The 20,410-nt window shown below is 39.4% G+C and overlaps 1 protein-coding gene and 1 non-coding gene across 3 annotated transcripts in view; one reads left to right on the forward strand and one right to left on the reverse strand.

Moving 5' to 3' along the window:
- Positions 1–1,181: 1,181 nt before the first annotated feature.
- The window catches only part of Nox4 (NADPH oxidase 4), a 147,336-nt gene continuing 128,107 nt past the window's right edge, over positions 1,182–20,410 (forward strand). Inside the window, exons 1-2 of one of the 2 annotated variants that reach the window (XM_060367489.1) lie at positions 1,182–1,402; positions 1,965–2,060. In XM_060367489.1, coding sequence (XP_060223472.1) covers positions 1,346–1,402; positions 1,965–2,060 — 153 coding nt within the window. In that variant the 5' untranslated portion in view covers positions 1,182–1,345. The remainder of the gene's footprint in view (positions 1,403–1,964; positions 2,061–20,410) is intronic. The other variant, XM_060367490.1, reaches the window with a different exon arrangement.
- On the reverse strand, positions 15,387–15,493 carry LOC132647576 (U6 spliceosomal RNA). The gene has a single exon (XR_009585928.1). It is a non-coding gene; the product is annotated as a U6 spliceosomal RNA (small nuclear RNA).

The raw sequence follows: 20,410 nt of genomic DNA on the forward strand, positions 1-20,410 counted from the left end.
AGTCTGTCCACGCAATTTCCCTTCTTCTTTAAGTATAACCTCGACAATAAGATTTTAGTATTACTTAGAGGTAGTATGGTACTCAAAGCCTCTTGAGGAAGTGTTCTTGATTCACTCACGCTAGAGACAGGTTACGCAGTAAAATGAGACGACAGGAAGAAATGTGTGTGGAGATCAAGTAGGATATGATACAGATTTATACCAGTGTTTCAAACTGAAGGTTGGAATCATTTCAGTTTCTCAGTTTAACTCAGATAAAGACGTTGCTGAAGTTAAGAGGACATGCTTCTTATTAAAATTTAGTTTCAACTATATTCCATGGCCAGTTTGATAAAATGCATTTCATTTCAAAAGAAAAATCTCAGAGGTCACAAGCTTAGGTTAAGCTTTTCTGTCACCTGTTAAGTATGTTAATAAACTCACTGAATTCTGATTACGCTACAGACATTATTTCACGCGACTGTTTAATTAATTAACTATGCCCATTGCACTCTCCACACCCTTCCATGGAGCTCTGGCGCAAGTTTGGGAGGTTTTCTTTTTACCTACCTGACTTTGCAATTCAGCAGCATAAAGCACGCTTTCCTGGAGGGAATCTGAGCTTCCCTAAAACTACTGAAAGTGATGTCAGTGTTAACTCTTTGCCTGCCTGGTTTGTATTTAGCAAGATTTACAGTGTTTAACTCCAGATAGGATGAGGAGATTAGAGAGGCAAAGGGAGACTTGGGCTTCTGACTGCGAAGTAGCATTTGTCTGTAGGTTGAGAGACTCAGAGGTCTGGCGGGATAGGGGATACTAATACACAAAGACTACTTCCGGCTCACATTCCCTTACCAAGTTTCTTTCAGCTGAACTTTTTTTTTTTTTTTTGGTGGGGAAGAATGGTCATGGCCATTCTAAAGGAAGTAGGTGTGTGTGCGCCCCGGGATGCAGAGAGCGTCCCTGTGTTTCCGATTCTCACATCTGTTGGGGGGCGGGGTGGGGGTGGAAGGGAGGAGGGGTTGTCTGCAGCTGGGGAGGCCCGGCTGGAGGCTGCAGGGGACGCCTACACCTTCCCACCCGGGACATCCTGAGCCGCCGCCACAACAACAGGCTCGCGCGAGACAAAGGGGCCGGCGCGGGGCGGCGCGCGGGGCCAGGGGGCGCGGGGAGGCGCGGCTGCGGCTGGCGCTGGTGGGAGCCGGGGCGGGGACCTCCTGCCCGGCCTCCGGACTCGGCCCAGCCTTTGACCCTCGATCCCCCGCCGCCCCCTGCAGGCGGCGACCCGGGAACCGCCACCCCGGCCTCAGCTCGCTCCTTTCGGCCCCAAACCCCGAGCGGAGCGCAGCGGACCGGCGCCGGCGGCATGGCGGTGTCCTGGAAGAGCTGGCTAGCCAACGAAGGGGTTAAACACCTCTGCCTGGTAGGATGGCGGGCTTCGCTGGCCAGGCAGTCTGTCTGTCCCGCGGCGAGTTTGATTTCATTCTCGAAATGTGCGCGGGTGGGATGAGAGGAGTGGAAGTTTGGGGGTTTTGTTTCCGACTTTCTCACCTAACTGCAACTTTACGCATTACTGGAGATAACTTTACTGCAGTTTGATGGGGAGCTTACACAGCTTTTCAAACACTTATCTCCTTTGCCCTTCCAGTTGTTTCTATTGGGCATTCCACGGGCCATGGTGACACCACTAATTTCTTAGTCTCAATTTGCACTGAAGTTGGGGAAGGAAGGTATCTGCAGGTCATTTGGTGATGCATTTGCCACCCGCCTTTATGTCAGGTACAGGGTCTGGGTAAGGGCAAAGGAGTGTCCTCAGAGTGGCTTTTCCACTTTCTGACCGAGCATGCTTTCAGTAAATGCTGAGATTGCATGTGCAGCTTTCAGAACAGTGAGTGGATTCTATCGGGTCATGTTTTTTTTTTTAATTTTTTTCTTTTTTTTAATTATTATTATTATTTTTTTTTCTATCTCTTTGATTGGTCTAGCTCATTTGGCTGTCCCTAAATGTCCTGCTTTTCTGGAAAACCTTCCTGCTGTACAATCAAGGGCCAGAATACTACTATATCCACCAGATGTTGGGCGTAAGTGAAACTGGGGTGACCTGGTGTAGTGGGTTTAAGGCAAGAGACTGCTTCAGAATTTTGTCAGACCATCCTTTCTCTTTGTAATGTTTGCTGTAAAGGTAAGAAACACGTGTTTCTCTCAGAAGTGGTCAAGCTTCTTGATTTATCATTTAGTTATTTAAGGACCAAGGGTAGTATCTGCTAAAGTGAGGTAGATGAACCTGTCAGACCAGGCTATTAGTGCCTGGAGGAAGTTGCTTTTTTTTTTTTTTTTTCCTCAAGATGCAGCACCAGGGAGCCATGAAGGGTTCACTTCTCCAGGAGGACCAGCGATGACAGGCTGTTAGTCTGCTGTAATCAAGGCTTTCCAGTCTGTCCACAGGAGTCCTTTCTGTTTTCTTTTACTGACAGTTCTCACAAAGTGAGCTGTTCTTTATTTCTGGGTATGGTTTTTGGCTGGCTAGGGTTCTGTTCTGAAGATAATATCATACAAAACTCTGCTCTGGTTTATTTCATGTTGATATTTCTCTGTGTTTGGTTTCTCACCTCATTTTCAAATTCTATACCCACTCACTGTACTAGACCCTACAAAAGGTAGGATCCCCAAGAACATTTTACTTCGTATAAGGAGACAATGAAAGCGTAAAATGTGCTATAAACATCTCAGGACACCTGAGCAAGCAGATTTGTCATCCTCTCTGGAGAGGAAAACACATCTAAAGAGGAGACTTACTGCTTTGTTTCACATAAATTTGTAACTATTTAAATTACTTCAGATGAAGCCAGTGCAAGTAACCTTCCTTTCATGGCTGGCATATGAAGCCTTAGCTTTAGCCTTAGTACTTTGAACAGTGATTACCACATATCAAACCTCCAGTAAGATGAAGATGAATTAATTGATAGTTTTTTGAACAAGAGTACTGTATTTAAGATATAAGTTATGACATCTTTTCGACATTTAATAGCACTAGTTTTAACTAATGGGTTCAGGAAAATAGTTTCAGAAAAGAAAAAAAAAAGGTCTTTTATTGAAGATTCTGAAGTTGACATGTTTGTATTTCCTTCATCCATCTAACTTCGATCAACGAGTTATCCAGAACTGTTCTTCAAATTCCTTTCTAAATGGACCCAGAGAATAAAATATTTACTATTTTTCAAGTGCTTTACACTATAGTGCAAAACAGCAACAAAACCACAAGAGCAAGCAAATAACTGTAGTTTAATAAACAACCCAAACTTCTCTGGTGCATTCCCAAGGACTCCTAGCTTTTCATCCCTCTTTCTTGAAAACTCACTACTGAAAGTGAATTAATAAACTAAATGTTTATTTAATGTGAGGTTTATTTTACTTACTACATAACGTGGTGAGCAACTTGTAAAAGACACTAGAGAATGACACTGGCGGAATTTGTTCTGGATCGGGGCGCTTGTGATACTATAAAAATCTAAGAACTGGAAAAGCCAAAGCTCAGCTTTGGAGTTTTACTCTACCATAATAGCAACATAAAAAGAAAAAAGAAAACTGCTTATGTTAGACTCCAACCTGGTAGTTTTTATGTACGTGGGTGCTGTGTAGTTTAACTTCAAATTTATGTTGGTAGCAGATAAGATGGCTTGCACATGCACGCGTACACAGGAGCACACATAATCCAACACGTTTGTAAGACATTTTAAAGTACCATCCACTTTGCTGCTTTCATTCTCCATTAGTGCTTTTCGTCAACTGATGTTACAAAACAGAGAAGTCCAAGGACTTTGGTGCATGGCAGGGACCGGATACATGAATAAATGTATAAATGTGGGGAAAAAGAACAACAAGCAGGCTGATGAGGAGGGGCCGTCATACCTTAGTTTTCTTGGGAACACGGGGCTATTGACAGTGGGTGGACCAACATTTTAAGGATACTCGCTGTAGAAACAGGAATGTCCTTTCTTGGCATGTCTCACTTTGTAAAAAGTACCTGTTATGAATGTTGTAGTATTGATTTAGCTAAGCTATTTGGAGTAGATATTTCAACTTAACAGATTGGCTTTTAATGAACAAGGACTTCCGTAGTTTTACTGTCTGCTTTGTTAAAGGAGTATTTAATGGGATCTTTGTTGGTACTCATCCTAGGCTTACTTTTTTAGTCTTCTTATGATGATTGTGGTATGGCTCATAGGGAAAGAATTTAGTTTGTTCTCCCATTACAAATACAATAAAATGATGAGACATAATTAATTTTAAAATATACGTTTTGGACTCCATGTTTTATATCTTTTGCATGTCCTTTGTGTGATAACTTAAAGCTGTATGTGTGAAACAGTTCTACCATGACAAGAATGTAGAAATGATGAGGGTTACACAGGTATTGTAATGCTTGAAGTCACCATCAGGTAAACTTTAGCTTAAAGAAACCCAACAAACATAGCGATATTTCTAGAAATCAATTTACATTACCTTCAGATACAAATGGAGGCTGGAAGATGGCATGTGTTCCACAGGCATGGGGTCCTGAGTTCCAATGCCCAGCGGGGATATAAAAAAGTGGGGTTATGAACACAAATTCCTCTAACCTGTTCTGGGAGGTGGAGACGGCAGGACCACTGAGACTTGCTGCTGCCAGCCTAGCCCCAGGCCAGTGAGAGACCCTGTCTCAATGGAATGAAGAATGCTAGAGCAGGCCTTTAGATGTCTTCTGGTATCTACATACGTGCATGGATGCATGGACTCAAACACACAGGTGTGCTATACCACACTTGCTCTGACACATACGTACACACATACACCAGAGAGAGAAAAAAAACAGCACAAAGGGAAGTAGTAAATTCATTCTGCAAACATTTCGATGGTAGCAGTAAGCGCACAAGTTGTCGGTTATCTGTAAAATGCAGTATCAAAGTTTTCCTGGTAGCATATGCTGGTAGGAGCCACTGACTGTGTCAATCCCAGGAAGATACAGTTATCCAGAAGCCTTGATTATTATCAATTGTTTGAAACCTATACTTTATATCAAAATCAACTGTCTGTGAAAGTGCCAGGCACTTAACAAGTATTTCTTTTGTTAGGAAGCTCTTCTACCTATTTTGTCTATGAAGAAATGAAGGAGTCAGGTGCTTGTGGCATGTGCCTATAGTGCCTACAGTGCCTACAATCTCAACTACTTAAGAAACTGTCAGGTGGATGGCTTGAACTGTGGAAGCATGGCAGTAAGACCATGTCTGAGGAATCAGAAAATAAATTAATAACCGAACCGCCCCCCTCCCCATCCATCCTTTGTAATCCTAGGCACAGTTCATGCTCCAAATACCAGGTGTGGAAAGAGGCCTGTTTGGGGCAAGTGGCTTGATTTAGAGGTAGAACATTCTTGCCTTGATGTCCTGGTGACCTTACCGTTCTGCTTAAAGCAAACAGCTAGCCAAACAAGGAGCTCAGTTTTATATGCCTCTGGGACCAATGAAATGGCTCAGCAGGAAAGGACTTAAAGGTACATCCTGCCAAACCTGATGAACTGATTGATCCCAGCACTCACGTGGTGGAAGGAGTGAACTGTCTCTCCCTAGTTACCCTCTAATCTGCACACACACACACACACACACACACACACACACAAAATGTAAAAAACACACAAAGAACAAAACAAAACAAAACCCTACCAAACTAGATCTAAATTTTGGCTGCTTCCTAGTTCATTTTTTACTGAACAGAGGTTGGCACTGGGTGGCATGGTGTTGGAGTGTAGTTATAGATCTGGATCATTAAAAACAACAACAAAAAAACTTCTCAGAGTTCTGCTTTATGATCTGAACTTCTTGGTGGGAACACTTTAGAATCTTGGGAAAACTAATTTTAAAAACTGGAGTGTTTGTGTTTATTTCCATATGATTTTTTTTCTTAGAACAAATTTAAAGGTTCAGAAACTTTTGACCACAGAGAAAATTAGATCTAAAGCACGGGAAGATGAAGGGAAGGTGAGATGAATACGTTTTGGTAGGAGTTCTTATGATTATTCATTCCTGGAGAGGTCTGATACAGACAGGGAGGGCAGCATGGTCACGGCTGGTTTATGCTCAAGTTAATGTGCTAATCAGATTGGGCGCTTCTCAGGAGATGTTTAATTGTGACATGCTGTGTATTTTGGAATCTTAACATGGGTCAAGAGAAAAACAAAAATACGAGTGAAAGCCAAGAGAAACATCCAAACAAGTGAATAAGTACAATCAACTCATAACTTCATCTAATATCCATAGCAACTTTAAATATTTAAGATGAAGTCTGTTTCCATTCATTTATCTTAAGGAATGCAAAATGTGGTTACTCTTTTCCCACCTTAATGAATATTAGTGTGTTGTGAGCCACCCTGAGAAAATTAGTTTTCGTTTTTTTTTTTTTAATCGGTATGCAGTCTTTGCTTCTAGTGTTAGATTTCATACACAATTTCTTGCCAATGCATCACATTAAAAAAAAAAAAAGCTGTAGCTCTGTGGTACAATCCTTGCCCAATATACAGGAGGCTTTTGATTCTATCTCCTGCAAAGGATGTGATTTAATTTGTATAAATATTTTAATGTGAGGCAAGAATATGTCTTCTAGTAATAGATCACGCTTAGTTTTTTATCTTGTTTTCTCTGCAGAGTAATTTTGTGTAAAATATTCATTTTCTTTGCAGTTGTTCTCTTGGTGCTATGATGAGAACTTCCCCCCTCTCATAATTTTTTTTTTTTTAGATCTACTGCAGTGATGGTGTTTTTCTTTTACGTTGGAAAGTCTTAACTGAGATTTCCATGTTTTTTGGAAAAAAGTTGTGAGTGTTCTAAGTCTTTTAAATTTCTAGTGCTATGCAAGGATGACATATCTAAAGACAGTTACCATCTCTTGATTTCAAGGGCTATAACATAGCATTTTAGGAAGCAAGTATCTGTTTGCTCCTTATGGAGTCTACGGTATCCAGATGAAATCCCTGGGATTTCAAGTCAGTGTTAGTTTCACAGCTTTAATTCTGCTGAGGAAGAAAATATACATTCTTTGAATTTCAAAGAGGGCTTAATCATTAACTTTCCCTTTTTGTTGTGCAAAACATAAAAGTCACTGTCTAGACTTAGTCACGCATGGATTGAGCTTTCAATTCAGAGACATTTTTAGGCACGTGGTTTTGTTGACGTTGAAATGGGAGGATCTGGTTATTGACTAGTGAGATTATATAATATAATCCCTAATTATATTACTTTGAAAACAATCACATATTCTTTATCGTCTCATACTACATAGCAAAGCATAAATTTGGGGGCCTGAGAGTTTTGATATTTTGTTCTTCTGAGAGTGAATGGCTTCAGAGTCACTGTGTAGCACAGACACGCACTGGTCATGACCTGGTGATGCTTTCTCTGTGTACTGCTATCAGAGCTATGGACAGTGATCTAGTTTGAGTCTTCATGCCTTTTGTGTATTTCCTTTTTTATTTTCCAAAATAGAAGATTAAGGTGGAAGTGGTTTATTTACTATTATCCACTGAGTCAATGGACTGATCACTATTTAGTCTATTGATTCTCAGGCCAATCTTAGCCCCCTGAAATAAATAGCTGTATAATAATTGGACTGTCGAGATGGGTAAGCAGGTAAGGGTAACTTGAGTTAGATCTCTGGAACTCATGAAAAAGTTGAATCTCTGAATCCCAGCTCCACTCTTTAGGACATTCCTCCTCCTCCTTCTCCTTTCTCTCTCTCTCTCTCTCTCTCTCTCTCTCTCTCTCTCTCTCTCTCTCTCATACACACACACACACACACACACACACACAAACTCATACATGTACACACATAATAATCATAGATGAAATTAAGCAGAAAGAACATGCTAAACTCCACATTGTACAGATCCCTAGCTTTTCATTTTATATGAAATGATAATTGAAAACCCATGATAATGTAAGAAGTTAAGGAAGCGTAGTGACTTGCCTTCAAGGTAAAATATATTTTCAGCATCATGGTTGTTTTTGATTCCTTTTAAACTGTTAAAGAAGTATAAAATATATTCTTTAATTACTTTTAATTCCACAGATCAGAAATTTAGGGCTCAACTTTTAGCTTCTTTGTTTTATATCTACTGTATCATTCACTTTTCTAAATGTACAGAACAGCATTAAAGTGGAAGCTGAGATGGGTCTTAGACATTTTCAAATCTACTTCATTTTGCTATGGAAAAATTATCAATAACATTGCGTATTTGAAGACTGGTGGAATCTACACCATGAATACATTATAGCTTTGTATTGATTACTTGAATAATTTTTAAAATTAAACCATGGATTAGAGGTTTTCAGTTTTTTGTTCTGTAGCTGAGAAACTGAATTACAGAGACTCCTTGATTTCCTAGTCATGCCGTGGAACAATAGCCTAGTGTTCCTAGCTGTTGAATTTTTATTCTTTTGTGTTTTTGTATAATTAGCCGACAAATATAAATTGAATATACTTATTTCTCCAACATATTGTCTTGAAATATGTTTAGATGTGGAATGGCTCAATAAACTAATTAATATATACATTATCATTTTTTTTGAGGCCAGAACAGCAGTCTTTCTTAGCAGTGTTCCAGAAGGTGATGGTTACTTGCTACAGCCACCATAATGTTCAATATTGCTTGAACTTCCTAAACTCTTCAGCTACTTCCCAAGTAACTGACAATTTGTGCGTTCTGACCCTCACTTTACCTACTGCTTCTCTCCTTCTATCCTGGGAATCACCATTCTGTTCTTTGCTTCTGTGAATTTAGCTATTCCGGATTCCATGTATAAGTGAGATCATGAGGTGTTTGTCCTCCCGGGTCTGATAAGTTTCACTTAACACAACAATCTCCAGGTTATGCAAGTGACAGGATTTGACACTTATTATTTTTTTTTAAACACAGAATCCGGTTTCATTGCACATGTTCCATGCTTTCTTTATGTCTTTATCTACTGACAGAACTTGTGCTCTGTGCACACCAATATCAGGGTAGACCATAATGGAAATGCCATTTTTATGAGTCAGTCACATTCAGACATCAGCCATTTTCTACAGTTCAACCTGTAACAAATGGTACCATTTTTTTTGATCACACAGAATATTCCAGGTACAGTTCTTGGCTCATTTGTCTTTAAACTTACTTAACCCTTATATTTAATTCAATTATTACAACAATCATGGAACATAGAAAATTTCAACGTAACAAAAATTGGGAAACTTAGTGGTTAGATAATGTTCTACAGATCACTGAACCTAGCAAATGTCAAAGTCCAATTTGGGTTCTCATTGGTGTGACAGTGAAAACCATGTCTTGCTCACTCTTCTCCTATGCAGGGCTCTCAGTTAGAGTGTGCTATAACATGGGCTTTTGAAAATATTTTTGTGTGTACAATGTGTGTGTTTGTGGCTGGGGCACACAGGCTGTGGTACATGTGCAGAAGAAATTTGCAGGAGTGGTTTCTTTCTTGCCATGATAGGCATGCATTTGAGGGATGCCACTGGGTTTGACAGTGGGGCGTGTGTATCTATTGAGCTCTCTTACAGTCCTACATTCTCTGTTTTTAGCTGACATTCATATGTATCATCTCACAGAGGTCTTGAATAAAATTGTTTGGATGTGTGTTTGTATGTTTATTTTTATACACTTATATTTGTCAATAATTCCTTGATCAAAAGCAAAGATGAGATTATATTATTCTGAGAAATATTTTACATTTATTTATATGACTTTGTGTGTGAGCGATTTGCCTGTCTGTATGTCTGTGCACCACTTGCATGCCTGGTGTCTGCTAATTTCAGAAGATAGCATTGCATTCCCTCGGACTAGAGTCAGAGAAGGTTGTGAACCACCATGTGGTTCCGAGAAGCAAACCTGGCTCCTCTGGAAGAGCAGCAAGTGTTCTCAACCACTGAGTCATCTTTCCAGCCCTTTATACTACTGTTATTTTTGATAATGTTATATATGGTCCTTATTCTTTCTCCGTGTCCTTGAAGAAAATCAAATAAACAAACACTCTGTGATCAGTAGTCTCAGTATTTCATTTGAAAGCTTAAATGCCATTGAATGTGACTTCAGAGAAGTGACTTTTGTGAATCTCAGGGACTGTTTGGTTTTACATGCAGCAGAGGTCAGTATTACTAGTAATGATGGTGAATATTGTAGTCAGAGAGTCCAGAGATGCTTTTTCCTTTGAGAATTAATCAGCCTGGGAAAAGGGGAGGGAAGCTAACGGTACTGTGATATATTAAAGAAAAAGAAAGGATTGTTATGGTCAGTTACTGTCATGTGATGGATGAACTTAGCACTTACTTTGTGTAGCCAGAGCAAGCCGAAGGTGCACTGCCCATCTTCTAACTTCTGGTCCATTTTCCTTCATGTTCATCATGCTAGCTACTGTGTTTGTCACAGAAATAATTTTTAAAGTTGCAGGGCTAAATCTGAAGAAGAAAATCACTTTTGTAATTTTTCGTTGCAAAGAGCCCAGGTTTTAGAATTCTGTGGAGTTGAGTTTGAGTCACAGTTCAGACATTGCTCTGCGTTTAGGATTTGGGTGAACTAATGTCCTGAGATGAACTCTAATCTTTGAAATGAGATTTAAGTCTTGAAGATTCCATGAGGAAAAACAGGTAGACTGTATCTGGTACATAAGTCCTTAGAAAATAAGTATTGCTATAAACACTATATAGTATTGTCTTTAGTACTATTGGTAGTAATGCTGTAGGTACCATTCTATAGTGATATTGTGGATTATTTGTGTTTATGAGTAAACATGTTAAAAGGAATTCAAAGACATAGACATGGGAGGGATTTGCTGAGCGTATTGCACATGGCTTGTAGGGAAAATTGGTTTGTCCCCTTCTCCATTATTATAGTGCTTATAGGATGCTTAGTAAATAGATACTCAATGATGAGGCTGTATATTTGCTGCTTAGCTGGAACATTTGAATATGAGGCATTTAATTGACCTTTGGTCCTTCCCTGCTTCTTTTTTTTTTAAATTTCATTTAATTTTTTTATTATTAGTTATATTTTATTAATTCTGTATCCCAGCTGTATCCCACTCCCTCATTCCCTTCCAATCTCACCCTCCCTCCCTCATCTCCCTGCCCCTTTCCAAGTCCACTGTCTAGGGAGGACCTCCTCTCCTTTCATCTGACCCTGTTTTTTCAGGACCCTGGCTGCAAAGTCCTCCTCTGTGGCCTAGCAGGACTACTCCTCCCTTGGGGGGTGGGAGGGGGTCAAAGAGCCTGCCATTGAGTTCCTGTCAGAAATAGTTCCTGTTCCCCTTACTATGGGAAACCAATTGGTTACTGAGCTACCATGGGCTTCATCCAAGCAGAGGTTCTAGGTTATATCCATACATGGTCCTTGGTGGAATGTCAGTCTCAGAAAAGACCCTGTGCCCAGATATATTTGGTCCTTGTGGAGCTCCTATCCTTTCCCCATCAGACTAACTCCCCTTCTTTCTTATGATTCCCTGCACTCTGCCGAAGGTTTGGTTATGAGTCTGTGTTGCTTTTTGTGATTGTGACAAAGTTTGTAGGAACTTGGCTTACTGTTGAGTAGAATTTTTATTTGAGGTGGAAGTGTATTTCTTTCATTAAGATGTCATTAAAAATGACTTGCTAATATTAAGTAAAGCTTGGGCTTTTCAATAATTAAACAAGAGAAGCAGTGTTTATTTTATCAGATTGTTTTGACTCCTTAAAATAAGTTAAAAGCTGGACTGTCACAGTGCACACCTTTAATCCTGGTACTCGGGAGGCAGAGGCTGGCAAATCTCTGTGAGTTCGAGTCCAGCCTGGTCTACAGACTTAGTTTCAGAACAGCCAGAGCTACATAAAGGAACTCTGTCTTGAAAAACAAAAACAAACAAACAAAGAAGTTAAAATAACAAAACAATGTTCATTGTATCCTTCTCATGGCCTTGACATTGGCCTATGTTCCTATTATATTTTTTTTCAAAGCCTGGGATATTCTTTTTTTCTTTTATTATTATTATTATTATTATTATTATTAATTACACTTTATTCATTTTGTATCCCCCCATAAGCTCCTCCCTCCTCCCCTCCCTATTCCACCCTTCTTCCCCTTTCTACATGCATGCCCCTCCTCAAGTCCACTGATAGGGGAGGTCTTCCTCTCCTTCTTTCTGATCTTAGACTATCAGTTCTCATCAGAAGTGGCTGCATTGTCATCTTCTGTGGCCTGGTAAGGCTGCTCCCCCCTCAGGGGGAGGTATCAAAGAGCAGGCCAATCAGACTGTGTCAGAGGCAGTCCCTCTTCCCATTACTATGTAATCCACTTGGACACTGAACTGCCATGGGCTACATCTGTGCAGGGGTTCTAGGTTATCTCCATGAATAGTCCTTGGTTGGAGTATGAGTCTCTGGGAAGTTCCCTGTGTTCAAGTTTTCTTGTTCTGTTGCTCTCCTTGTGGAGTTCCTGTCCTCCCCAGCTCTTGCTATTTCCCACTTCTTAAAAGTAGGTTTGATTCATAAGAGGAAGCTAAAGAATAGAATGTAAACATGAAACCTATTGTTTTCTTTTAAAAGCTTGAAAATGCAATTTCCTTCTTTTGCTTTCCTGTATTCTTTTCCTTTGCAGCCTTATATAGTAGTAATTCATGTTCCTTTTTGGTACCTAGGACATACAAACATGTACTAGCCATATCCATGTTACGCTGAGAATTTTGACATTGAATGTCAAGTGATTTTTGGAATTGAAAGCACCACAGATGTGAAAGATGTTATATAAAATGTGTGTCCTTCAGCATCCAGCAGGTTCTAAGGGTATCACCATGGTGCCATGCCTTGACTCTCCTGAAGAAACATTTGCAGAAAGGAATAATATATGCGTTTTTCTTCTTGAAAAAAAAATGCTGTTAATTCTCAATTTCAGATAAAACTTACATTTGCAGAGGTGACTACTGAAGTGTGATTTCAAATGTCTGTGACATGTTTTAGGTAACAATAACACTTGTTTAGTAGCAAGTTACTAGAATAGGAAATAATTCAGCACTTTGAGCCTACTTCGCTTAATAGCTTTATATACATGAATTTTGCACTGCAATGAATTTAAATAGTGTGACAGAGTGTTTCTTATGAAAATAAGTTTCTTTCCAGTAGTGACAATGGGAACAATAGAAGAGTGGATGAGGTAGGAAGAATATGGATTTTTTTTCTGTTATTCTTCTTCTTATTATTATTTACAATTTATTCACTTTGTATCCCAGTTGTAGCCTTCTTCTTCATCTCCTCCTGGTTCCCCCCTCCCTCAATCTTCCTCCCTTATCTCTCTTCCCTAGTCCATTGATAGGGGAAGTCCTCCTCTCCTACTGTCTGACCCTAGCCTATCAGGTCTCATATATAGAAACTCATGACTTCCTGGATCCTCTTCCTCTGTGGGTTGGCTAGGTTGCCCCACCAGGGAGAAGTTATCAAGGAGCAGGCAACTGAGTTCATGTCAAGAGACTGGCTCTTTTCTTCTTACTAGGGAACCCACATGGAGACTGAGATGTCTATGGGCTATATCTGAGCAGGGAGGCCAAGTCCTCTCTGTGTATGGTCTTTGGTTGATGCATCAGTCTCTGCAGTTCTACCTGGGCCATGTTTTTTTATTTTCATTTTAATTTTTTAATTTAATTTAATTTAATTTTTTGCCACTTGATATTCCTCTGTTGAGGATTCTCTGTTTAGCTCTGTACCCCATTTTTAAATTGGATTATTATTATTATTTGGTGTTCAATTTCTTGAGTTCTTTATATATTCTAGATACTAGCCCTCTGTCATATATAGGTTTGGTGAAGATCTTTTCCAGTCTATAGGCTGTTGCTTTGTTCTGTTGACAGTGTCCTTTGTTTACAGAAGCTTTTCAGTTTCAGAAGGTATCATTCATTAATTGTTGATCTTAGAGCCTGAGCCAGAATTTTTCTGCTGTGCCAATAAGTTCATGGCTCTTCTCCAATTTTGCTAATAGATTTAGTTGAAGGCACCTTTTTTTTTTTTTCAATGCTGTTTATTCAGGAACATTGAACAATCCTCGGACCCCGGGGAAAGCCAGCCCACAGCTTAAATAGCCTCTGGGTAGCCAACCCAGGCGTGCCACGGGGGCAATGCAGTTAGGTCCACATACATGGAAGCAAGCCAGATCCTCAGCCTTAGCCAAATGTGGAGTTGTTTGTGACAGAGAGCACTCACCATCGGGAAGGTGGAAGGCGGAAACCAGCTCCATCTTTAAGGGATAGCATTCCGCAGCTCTCTACAGTTCCCCCTTTTTGTTTTAGACGCATCAGGCAAGAGTAGAGGTCTGATCTCTGATATTAGAAATAAATTGGGACTTTGTACAGATGTTCATTTAGGTGTCATCCACCCAAAGAGCATCAGACCTTTTAGTGGTCTTTAAATTCTTCAGTTCAAGGCTCTGGAATCCAGTGGCCTCAACTGAAGCCACAGGTGTTATTTGAGATACACATTTTATTGCTTTGCTGCTGACAATCTCTTCCATTAACAACACTGTCTATAGAAACTCATGGATATGCTTATATGCAATCTTGAATTCCATTCATGTTGAACATTAACGTTTCCAGACAGGCACATTCTAGAAGTGAATTGCTGTTGCCCTAGGGGATTTGACACATGAGAGACACAGTACAGTAGATACAACCTGACAGAAATACCAAGTTCTGGTATTGTTTTCTACTATGTAAAGAAAGAAACTATAAGCTATTATATAAAAGCTACATGTTCCATTGACTTGTGTTAGACTTTTATAAGAAAAAGCCACATGTGCATTGAAAATGAAAGATCTTCATTTTTAGAAAGGATAGAAAGTGATACAGTAGCAGGTAACAGAGGGAAGATTTAAGTTGGCAGTAAGGAAATCTGGATACATATTAGGATGGACTCTTAACTATTTGCTTATATTTTAAATTTTTATGGGAAAACAATTCATTGACCTTTTCTATTTATTTATATGTTTAGCATGTATGACTGAATAGTTAGAATTATTTGGACTTAGTTATAGTTTTTTACATCCTGAAGTATTTCCACCCACTTTCATTTGTATTAGAAGAAGTGATGACTGGAGAGGATGTTTTTTAATGGTTGGTTACTATAATCTAATTTTTAGTTGCGTGTGGCATGCTAGCTATTACTGATTAGATGAAGCCTATCAAAAGTGTTATTGGTTGGTTTACTTTTTTTTTCTTTCAGTTTTATTTACTTTACATCTCAAGGGTGCCCCCTCCGTTCTCTCCTCCCACTTCCTCCTTTCCCACTTCCCTTCTCCTCTCCTTTGTCCCCCAGAAAGGAGGAGACCCCTCCCCCCATATCAAGTTTTCTCAATACATCAAGTCACATCAGGAAAAAACATGGAACACATCACGAATTTGTGTGTCATCCTTGCACGGGGGCCATGCTAATCTTCTCTGTATCGCTCCAATTTTAGTAAATGTGCTTCCGAAGCATGCACTTGATGTGTTTTTTAAGTTTAGCCTTTACTTGAAATTCTTTTTTACTCTCCTCCCCTTCCACCTCCTTCTCCCATTCTCCCCTTCTCTTTTTCCTTCTTTCTCTTCATCTTCCTTCCTCCTTTTCATCTTTCCCCTTTATCATATTCTTATTTTCAGTTGTGCTGGAGTCAAGCGTATGGACTCATATTTATTTAGCAAGTACCCCACTACTCAGCTAAGTCTTACTTTGTTGTTGGTGTGTGTGTTTCAGGTATGAATGTCCATGTGTACTTGTATAGGAACTACAGGGCAGCTTTGAATGTCTTCTGTATTTTCCTTTGCTCTAGTTTTGAGACAGGATTTCTCACTGAACCTGTCACACACGGATTGGGTTGACTGGTTGGCCACTGAGCCTCCAGAATTCACCTGTCTCTTCCCATTGTTGGAGTCACAGGCATGCAGTGCCGTACATTTTAAAATGGGTTCTGGGGATCTAAACTCAGTTCCTATAGTCATGTAGCAAGGATTTTACTGACTGAGCCATCTCCTCAGCCTCTAGCACATGTTTTCTTCTTGAATTAAGTCTTACTGCCATGGAACATGCATTGTATTATTAATATATCCTTATAATGATCCACTCATTATACAAATAAAATGATAAAGCTGTTCACATTAGGAATAAAAAATTGATTTATAAACACAAGATGAGTAGTGTCACAGACATTTTAGATTATGATAAAATAATGAATATCTACAAGATTTGGAACATTGTATAATACGCTTCTTCATGGGGTGTACAATTATCTGGATTTGTTTGATGACTACATTTATTTTTGCAGTTCATTGCTCACGGCATGTTTTGCCCAGTGAGTACTTGTTATAAAAATGAGTATGTTTATTAATGACCATGCATTATGAGACCACCAAGATTAAGAGGCAGTTTGGCTTTGACACTATACTTGTACTGACACCTGATAACTTAGGGATATGTGAAGAGTCAAAGATAAAACACCATGACATAGAATTAAATTCTCTTTGAGGGTAAATCACTTAGAAAAACTCCAGGTTTGTCAAAGTATCCAAAAAAAGGAGAAAAAAAAAACATAGACGGTAGAATGAGGGTTTGGCTTGGTATTGTTTTGTTTTCTAATACGCCCTCTAGAAAAAGTAACCCTTGGACCTGGAGTTATAAGCCTGTTAAGTTTGTCTATTAGTCATGGAGACTGTATAAGGTCGACTTGCGTCGCAGATGGGATAGAAACAGTGTTAATTGTGGATAGTGAACTGAGGTTTGTAGTGATAATGTGGACTAGTTTAAGCAATGCATCTGGAAGCTAATCTGAGCCACACATGAAAATATGGCCACATGGCCTTATGGTATCATCAGTTTGGCTTGTCAAAAGACACTTGTACTATAAATGGAGACAAAAATGGCTTGGATAGACTGACCTCTGTAGAATCACAAAAGAGTTCTAGTTGCTTTCAGAAGTTTCTTCAAACTAAGCTTTGCTCAGTTGCAGAGTAAGTCTGAATTGCTGAAAACTGGAGAATAAAAGAAGACTGGCTATTAGACATATAATATAGGCTAAACATACTAAAATCTTTACACCTAAAGAAGCTAATCAGGAAGGAGGACTCTGGCTAAGATGCTCAATCCCCATTCAGAAAGGCAAAGATGATGGACATTGGAGGAGGGAGAAAAAAAGGGAACAGGACAGGACCCTACCACAGAGGGCCTCTGAAAGGCTCTACCCTGCAGGGTATCAAGGCAGATGCTGAGATTCATAGCCAAACTTTGGGCAGGGTGCAGGGAATCTTATGAAAGAAGTGGGAGATAGTAAGACCTGGAGAGGACAGGAACTTCACAAGGACAGCAACAGATCCAAAAATTCTGGGCACAGGAGTCTTTTCTGAAACTGATACTCCAGCCAAGGACCACTCATGGAGATGGCCTGGAACCCCTGCACTGAGGTAGCCTATGGCAGTTCAGTGTCCAAATGGGTTCCATAGTAATGGGGACAGGGACTGTCTATGACAGGAACTGACTGGCCTGCTCTTTGATCACCTCCCCCTGAGGGGGGAGCAACCTTACCAGGCCACAGAAGAAGACAATGCAGCTACTTCTGATGAGACCTGATAGACTAGGATCAGAGGGAAGGGGGGAGGACCTGTCTTATCAGTGGACTGGGAGAGGGACATGGGGAAGAGGGAGGAAGCTATGGGGGAATACAAAGTGAATAAACTGTAATTAATAAAAATAAAAATAATTCAAAACAAAACAAAAATCCCTGTACCATCAAAAGAAGAAAGAAAGAAAGAAAGAAAGAAAGAAAGAAAGAAAGAAAGAAAGAAAGAAAGAAAGAAAGAAAAAGAAAATCTTACTCCCAAAGGCTTGGAAAACACAAGTTGGACACAGACTAATAATGATGCAAAAACAATTAATTACAACGACCTCAGTTGTTATGTTTATTCTATGTATGTGATAGCCTAGAAAATAACATATCACAAAACAGTTTGTGTATCATCATCACCTAGAAGCCATTAAAAATGAATGAACCCCCCCCCCAAAAAAAAAAGAAGAAGACTGGCTACTTTTGGCTGTTAAGACAGAGCAGTCCTGAGTTCTTGTCCTAGATATTAATAGATTTCTTGGATAATCATTTTTAGTACTCTGTGTTTTCCTAATGGAAGAATGTTGAAAGACCATTCATTCACCATCTAATAGTTGGTTGCAACTTTTATTGAATTAATTAGATGTGGATGAGTGACATAAAGCTCACCTTCAAAACTATGATGGGGACCCCACCTTGTCGAGCTGAAGATGGGGAGACTGAGGGAATGGTCACTAAAGAAACTAAATCATGTTTGCCTGTTGCCGTGGACCAGTACCCTAAGTTCTGTATCATTCACTTAATACCATATACTTTTTTCTCTGATATAAGTACTATTACCTCTTTATTCTTTTCAATTTCCTTGTGAGAAAAGTGAGATTGAGATAGAGGAAGCATTACCTAAGTTCACACAGTTAATGAAGGGGCTTCAAATTTAAATTTGCCTCGCTTCAGAATGCACCTTAAACAGGGAGAGCATACCTAGCTGTGTGTTTTAAGGGATCCGCCACAGAGCTGTTTTATATCTGAGTGTGCGTGTGTGTGTGTGTGTGTGTGTGTTTGTGGTATGTATGCATGTGTGCTGTATGCATGTTCATTTAATATGTGTGGTACAGGCACGTGTGTATATGTGTGTGTACATTTGTGTGGTTTATGAATTCGTGTGTGTGCGTGCACACGAGTGAATGTGTGACCATATATTCCAGTGGAAATGTAAAGGACAGAGGACAATGTGAGGTGTTTCTCTCAGCCTTATTTTCTTGAGCCTGATTTCTCTTTGTTCCCAGACCTACACTGGCATCAGTGAAGCTCTCATTCTTCTGATTTGACCCCACCATGCTGGGGTTGCAGACAGATGGCATTTTCTGGCTTTTTATGTGGATTCTGGGACTCTGAACTCAGTAAACACTTACCCCATGAACTGTCTCTGTAGCCTGCCACCCATCATAAGATACAAAACTGCAGAATTTTAGAAAGTGAAGTGAAGGGATGTTTATTTGAAAGTAATCCACCGGCTCACTGGGCATTTCCATTTATAGTCAGATTTTGGAAACTCTTGTAAAATTTACATGGAATAATAGGTTAATGTATGAGTTGAGTAAAAAGTAAGAGTAGATGAACAAGTAAAGGGATATTGTGGTTTGGAGGAGTACTAAATAAAGTGTCAAAATTCTCTGTGGTGTGGCATGTAGTTAGAAAGGTGACCTGCCTGGAGGGGATTTGGCTTCCCATCCTTATTTCTTTATAAAATGTAAGTATAGTTTACTCAGATACAAACAGGAAGATGTGCTGATGACTTTGCCATTCTATGAAAGAGCTATAGGTTCTGTGGCTTTAAAGTGTGTAATAACTGGGCAATGTATAGTCCTCACTTGGCTTAATTAAAATACATCTGTGGGAGAGAAGACTCAATTAAAATTAACCTTACAGGGTAAAAAAAATACATATATCTTGACAAATATAAATACCAAACCACAATAAAATATATTTTATGAAACTCTGAGGTTTTTATTTTATTTTGTTTCTGAAAAATGGTAATAATTGACTCAGAAGGAGGAAGCTACAGAAGTGACCAGTCATACAACCTTACATAATACCCATAGGCCTTTTCACACCCCTTAGAACGACAGAGTTGCTTAGCCTTTTGTTTGCTGAATGTCATATTTCTCCAAATAGTGGGAAAAAATACCAGTTGAGAGGAAAATGTTTATTTGAAAATCAATTTAATAGAAAGGTTACCTGGTGTGTTCTGGAGTTAGCTAATTCACACATCTTTTTTTCTAAAAATAAAGCCTTTTATTAGGTTGCCAAGAATTTGGATGAAGAATTAAAACCCATAAATACAAAGCTTTTAATTTTGGCAAAGGGAAGAGGGGAAATAGAATGTTGGATTTCCACACAATATAATTTAGTGAGCTGTGGAAGAGCAAATTCTGTTTCTGCTCTCTCTTCCTCATTATTTTTTTTCTTTCTAGAAGGGTTATTGCTTCATAGCAACTCCTGGGAATCAAACATATGCATCGTGAATGCTAGGACAACCAGTTTTGGATATAATTGTCATTGTCCTATACTGTGAGGTCTTAGGATGACAGATGGCAGCAGAGTAAGGGCTATGGTTATCGTCAGTGCTTTCCTGTGTGTCTGTTAAAGATTTGTTTAACACAGGTGCTTTGGGAAGTGTCTTAGATGATAAGCAACTCTTAAAATTATTTCAAGAGTCATAGAGGCCACCAACTATTTTCAACATGAAAAAGAAGATCAGGTCAGGAAATCATACTCTTTTCAGACCCTCTTATCTTCTGTTTTAGATATCCACTTCAGGAAATT

This window comes from Meriones unguiculatus, chromosome 14 (genome assembly GCF_030254825.1).
Source record: "Meriones unguiculatus strain TT.TT164.6M chromosome 14, Bangor_MerUng_6.1, whole genome shotgun sequence".
Taxonomy (NCBI): domain Eukaryota; kingdom Metazoa; phylum Chordata; class Mammalia; order Rodentia; family Muridae; genus Meriones; species Meriones unguiculatus.